The sequence below is a fragment of the Lutra lutra genome, chromosome 7, assembly GCF_902655055.1.
Source record: "Lutra lutra chromosome 7, mLutLut1.2, whole genome shotgun sequence".
NCBI lineage: Eukaryota > Metazoa > Chordata > Mammalia > Carnivora > Mustelidae > Lutra > Lutra lutra.
Window position 1 is genome coordinate 95174408 of NC_062284.1, and position 6210 is coordinate 95180617.

A 6210-nucleotide genomic window follows, 5' to 3' on the forward strand; every position below is an offset into this window, starting at 1 on the left:
TAAGCTTATTTTACAGTTAAGAAAATTAAGCAATGGTGATACTAAGTAATTTGCCCAAGTATGTGGAGAAACAAAGATTTAAATCCAGTCATCCTAATGCCAGAATTTCCCTTATTATCTACTGTTAAGCATGGCAATGACTTCACTTTGAATTATTGTTGATGGTATAATTTAATTCACTTTGACTTTACTCATTATTTTCTGCATTACTTACATTAAAGAAAGGTATTTTTGTGAAAAGACTGAAGTCACTGCTCTAAGAAAAACCCCAAATGTATGTCATTAATATAGACAGAAGATGATTAGGGCTAAATGATCTCCCAACGTAATCCTTAGGTCCCTGATGACATTCTAAGAATCAGAAAGCCCTACCTGAATTTTGTTGAGAAAGGCAGTACCAAGCTGCTAAAGTGGAAATAAAATACCTGCCAATGCTAGTGACAAGTCAATTCATGCCAGAGCTAGTGTGTACTTTTGTAAAAATTAAGGGCTTCAGGCTAAATATGCTTAGTATAATTGCATATTTTGAACGGGGGGAGAAATGGTGGATTATATAATGATAATTTGTGGAATGTGCTTTTCAAAACTAAATTGATAATGATGCATGGTCCAATTGAAGTTTTCATCATCTTCTGATTCAGTCAGTATTTTCCATGAAACGTGGAGACTCCATCAACCAAATCAGAGTTTTATAGGGCAATATTTACTTGAATTTAGTAACTGTACTTCTATTTTTTTTTTAAGAGGAGATAGTTCTGTTTCATTGCAGTAGTGCATGAATATATGAATACATAATATATTCCCAAATTAAATTTTCCATTTTGAATAAAAATTCAGAAATAATGACAAGCTCTGCAAAAAATATAATCAAATTATCCTTCAGCACAACTGTCTTATCAATTTATTAATAACTAAAGTGACCAGAAAACAGAAAAATGCTGAAAAAACAAAATCATAGCTCAGAGAGTATAATAGGATCTTTGTTTTTAAAAAAGTGAAAGTGTCCTTCTATCAACAGTAAAGGAAATAAAATTTATGTAATAGATTATAATAGAAAACTGTAGAAAAAATCAAATAATAAACCTTAATGACACCTACCAGTTTTTAATGTAATAATTTTGAATCTTTCATTTTCATCCACATGTCTATATGCATAAACATCATAGTTACCAGTCTCTACCTGACAAGGACATTGATGGGCTTATCACCTACCTATATTTAGTGAGGGAATACAGAGTTCCAAGTTTGAAGGTCAAGATGTATGAGAATTTTGAGAGCAAAGAGAAGGGTGAATAATAAAGATGGAAAGTATTTTCAAAACTGCATTATATTAACACGGCAACTAAGGGACTTCGTTTTGTTGTGTTGTGCTTCAAATTTTCATTTGAGCTTGAGTTCTTGTTTTTGAAAGACTATGTGGCAAAAAGTAAACTAGACGGACAGGAGTCAGAAGATCTAGTTCATGTCTACCCTAATTTCTGAATTGTACAGGATTTAATTTCCTAGAAAAGTTCAAGAGTTTTTAAAGCATCAGATAAAAGACATAAAGGAAAGTGCTTAGAAGAACTCTTTCTACATATTTGTATTATTTAGTATTTATATTTCTCATTTATATATAATATGAAAAATATTGTAGCTTAATACAGCAAACTTCTTGAAAAAGTAGTACATCTCTTACAGTAGGAGCCTGAATATTGTCAGATGCAAACTTTTAGATTTGACAAAGGAATTTTTTTAAGTAAATGGAAATAATTTAATAAGCATATGTCTCCACACTGTTTAGTACTCCTTTTGTTGCTTTCATTCAATATGTTGGCCTAAAAATGGTTAGTTTTAGAGAGGTGAGGCCACTGTTGACAAGATTGAGATTTGGAAGACTAAATAATTTAAAGAACCAGAGTTTTAAAATGTAATACACACCCAGAAATTTTAGCTTATGTAGTTTCCAAAACGAAAACACCTGTATGATCAATGTAACTCAAATGTAGGGCAAGCACCTACAGATTGTAAACTCTCTTTAGGGTCCTTTTAGAGCACAGATTGTTGATTTGTTGTCATTTTCTCTTTTCTGTTGGTTCTACTGGGACTCAGATACAAGTAATGTGAACTCTGTTATCAACCTATGACCTTTAGGTGATAAAGAAAAGATTGGACTGTTGTCTCCTGACTGTGAGATAATAAAAGGCTTATCTAAGGAAAGCTTTTGCAGTTATAACCAGCTGTCCAAAGGCTGATAATTGGAGGTCATATGAAATTCTAAAATCAATGTGCAGAAATGTATAAGGAAAACATAAGCAACAAGTTTAAGAATGGATTTTTTAGTTCGAGATTGTAGGTGAAATATCACTAATACCTATCATTATTTTCATACCTATTGCTTGTTTTCCATAAGCAAGAACGATTTTTTTACCTCTACAAATCTTTTTTTCTAGCTATATTTTTATTCAAGGTGAGACTACAGCTACATAATTTATGACTTCACTACAAACAAAACTTTTGACATAGTTCCCTACGGTCCCAAGTTAAAAGTTTTTGGATTAGAACTGTAATAACTGTCTCTATAAATCACATAAGGATTGTTTCATTCTCACTCGAAGGAAAGTATCATTTGCCATTAAAATTCTGTTTTAATATAAACACTTTCTCTCATACTCTATATCCTAAAAATCAGATATACACTTAAAAATATTTAAAATATTAAAAAAACATTTATTTTTTGTCAGTGAATAATATTTATTGGTAAGCATATCAGACCAGCATGGTCAGAGGAGTCAATGCTGTCCAAGATCTCAGGAGTGCAGAGCTCGCCACTTGTCCAGAGGGCCGCGACTGGGAACGTATTTGACTCCACAGCCATCAGGGATGAGGCGCTTCTTAGCCACTTTGTCTTCAAATTCATCAGCGTTAAACTTGGTAAAGCCCCACTTCTTGGAGATATGGATCTTCTGGCGTCCTGGGAACTTGAACTTGGCCCTGCGTAAGGCTTCAATCACATGTTCCTTATTCTGAAGCTTGGTCCGGATGGACATGATGACTTGGCCAATATGGACTCTGGCCACTGTGCCCTGGGGCTTTCCAAAGGCACCGCGCATACCTGTCTGGAGCCTGTCAGCCCCAGCACAGGACAGCATCTTGTTGATGCGGATGACATGGAAGGGATGAAGCCGCACTCGAATGTGAAAGCCATCCTTGCCACAGCTTTTCACCATGTATTTGTTGGCACAGATTCGAGCGGCCTCCAGGGCTTCAGAGGAGAGCTGCTCATATTCATCAGACACCATGTGGCCACAGAGAGGGAACTCATCCACTTTCGCCTTCTTCCGACCCAGATCAAAGATACGGATCTTGGCATCAGGGACACCGCGGCAAAAACGAGACTTTGGATATGGCTTGTTCTTACAATACCGGTAACAGCGAGCTGGTCTGCGGCCCATGGCAACACCAGGAACCTCGGCCGGCCGGCGACGAAGAGAAAGAGGCGCGCTCTCACACGCCTGCGCATGCGCCTTATTTACGTTTGCCCATCTTCCCCTATGGGAATCATAGAGTCCTGATGACGTCAAGAAGACGCTCTTTCAGGACATCCCCACCATAGATACAGCGACACTCTATGCCTTTGTGGGTCCAACTTGGCACATGCGCAGAGCAGACAGTGGCTACGTATATTTTCGTGTTGCCAGGTAACGAATTGGGCTTTGTCGCAATAGCCAGAGAAACACTTCTTGCTGTCCCTCTTGGGCATAAGTCGTTTGCCCTAGGCTTTGTCTTAAGAATAAAAGACATACTTTCAGTACAGTTTAAATAAGGAAGGTGTCTCTAGCTATGCAATATACTTTGTGTCTAGTTTGTCTAAATCAATTTTCCAGAACTCTTATTTCCCACCAGCATTTATAGAAGGATTGCTAGTTCTCAAATATGTGGTTTCCTTCTTTAGGTAAAGTGGTTTCTTGGCATAGTCTGTCTGATAAGGTTCAAAAAGAGATGAGAATGAAAACATATCTATTGTATTTATTGCTTGATAATCGCTTTAGAAACATGAAACTTTGGTAGTTTTATTTGGCCATATGGAATGATCTTATCAAAACCGCATCCACAAAATTGAAATACCAATTGAATTTTTCAACTTAAGACTATTTGCATTTTCAAGTGTTACAACTGTTATAAACTATAGGAGAGGAACTATGCCTTATTAATCTTTTACACTTGAGGATGAGTTTAATACTTTTCTCCTGATACGAGATTTTGTAAGTCTCATGATTGGGATCGGAATGTGAGAAGGAGGAAAATGAAAGAAAGAGAATTTATGAATAATCTATAATCTCTACTTGAATTTTTATAGTTTTGTTTTGATTCCTTAATGCTGTTTCACACTTCTATGACATCATGGAACAAAGTCCTTCCAATGTGAATATACTCCACTCATGCTTTCTCATTAAAAGGGACACAAATAGGGTCACTGGGTGGCTCAGTCAGTTAAGCATCTGACTTTTGATTTCAACTCAGGTCTTGATCTCAGGGTTCTGAGTTTTAAACCCCATGTCAGGCTCCATACCCAGCGTGGAGCCTATTTTTAAAAAGTAAAATAAAAAGAGAAACAAATAGATTGTGACAAAATAATTCCTATCTTTAAAGTGAGTAGGGTTTACAAAGTATCCATATCCGGATAGAAATATTAAAACTCCCAATTTAAAGAACTTTTCCATACTATATTAAAGCTTGCTTATTCTCCTTTCTTCCTTTATTTCTTTATTCCTATTCTTTTCAAATAGGTCTTATTTACTGGGTAAACCTGAATATGGAGAGAAAGCAGCAAGGAATGTAGTATTGCCCTCACTGAGCTTATAAAGTATAGGAAAGGATTTGAAACTCAAATAATATATCATCATATTACTAAGTACAAAATGTGCCAAAAAGGAAAAGCAGAGTGAGCCCTGAGAGCCTGGAATAAAGCCCTGAGCAAGCCTGAGGCATGGACAGGGACAACTTTATCCGGAAAGGGATTTCATATAGTGACTGTGGCATGCGGGGCTTGGCATATGCAAAGACTCTGAAGCAGGCAAGAACTTGAACCATTTAAGGAACTAAAGTAAAGCCAGTATGACCATGAGTGAGGGGATTAGTGGCATAATATGAGAATTGTGTATGACAGGGGCCTTGTGTGTCATGTAGGGCTCATTTTGCCAAATTAGGGATTCTGCTTTTTTGTTTAAGACCACTGAAGAGCATTACACAGGTTTTATTACTCTTGTATATAATACAGTTAATATCTCTCTTTTTAAACATCTTTTTTATTACTCTTTTTAAAGTCTTTATCTTTTTTATCACTCTTGTGTATAATATGGTCAATATCACTCTTGTTGTATATAATATGGCCAATAGACTGGAAATGGATGCGGGGAGGTTAGAAAGAAAAGCTTTGCAAGACTGAAGAAAAGAAATGAGGATAGTATAAGCATGCTTTTAATATCTTTCACTTTATAAATATGTTTGCATCTGTTTCTACTACTGCATACCTAGACTCTATCATTATTCTGGGGGAAAGGAGTCTGTGAAGTAAAAAGAATATAGCCAAACAGAGTTCATGTGCCATCTCAGTCACTGACCCTTTTCCAGGTCATGCTTTGGGTTTTCAACCCCTAGAATTCTCTGACCAAGAGATGTGTTATCGGGGTCTGTTTGCATAATCCTCTTTCCTTAATCCAAAAGGTGACCAATCATGGCTTGCTGGAACTGTACCAATTTTAGCATTGAAGTCCTGTATCCTCCAAAACCCCTTAGTCCCAGGCAAAATTGTTGGTCACCCTGTCACATTTATGCATGGGGCCCCCTCACAGTTGCAGGACAAAGTTAGAGGACAGGTAGAGAAGGTGAGAGCCAGACTGGGATTCTCCACTTAAACTACTTTCCCTAGCTTTGTAAGTATTGTGGGGGGGAGGAAGGGGCTGTGAAAATGCATGAGCCACACTATTCTATTTAAAACATTAAAAGCATTAGCCTCCCTCAGTCCCCAAAATTTGAGTGTCCCCTATCTTCCAGCTCCTGACACCCACAATGTGTATCATGCTAAGCAAACCTTGCAAAAAATTATAAAACTTGTCTGCTTTGAAGTTGCCTGAAATATAGTCAAGATAACACATGGAAAATCAGATTTTTCTTATTTGCTAAATTTATTACTTTTGTAAGTACAGTAAAAATTTAGCAAAGGGAGAC

General features: G+C 36.6%; 1 protein-coding gene across 1 annotated transcript; it reads right to left on the reverse strand.

The window, feature by feature from the left end:
- Positions 1-2714: 2714 nt before the first annotated feature.
- On the reverse strand, positions 2715-3516 carry RPL10L (ribosomal protein L10 like). The gene has a single exon (XM_047737617.1). It carries the CDS (start codon positions 3432-3434, stop codon positions 2790-2792), a length of 645 nt encoding a protein of 214 aa, XP_047593573.1. The 5' UTR covers positions 3435-3516; the 3' UTR covers positions 2715-2789.
- Between the last annotated feature and the right edge of the window lie 2694 nt (positions 3517-6210).

Excerpts from the sequence above, each read along its gene's own strand:
- RPL10L (XM_047737617.1), bottom strand. The coding sequence starts at position 3,434 with ATGGGCCGCAGACCAGCTCGCTGTTACCGGTATTGTAAGAACAAGCCA.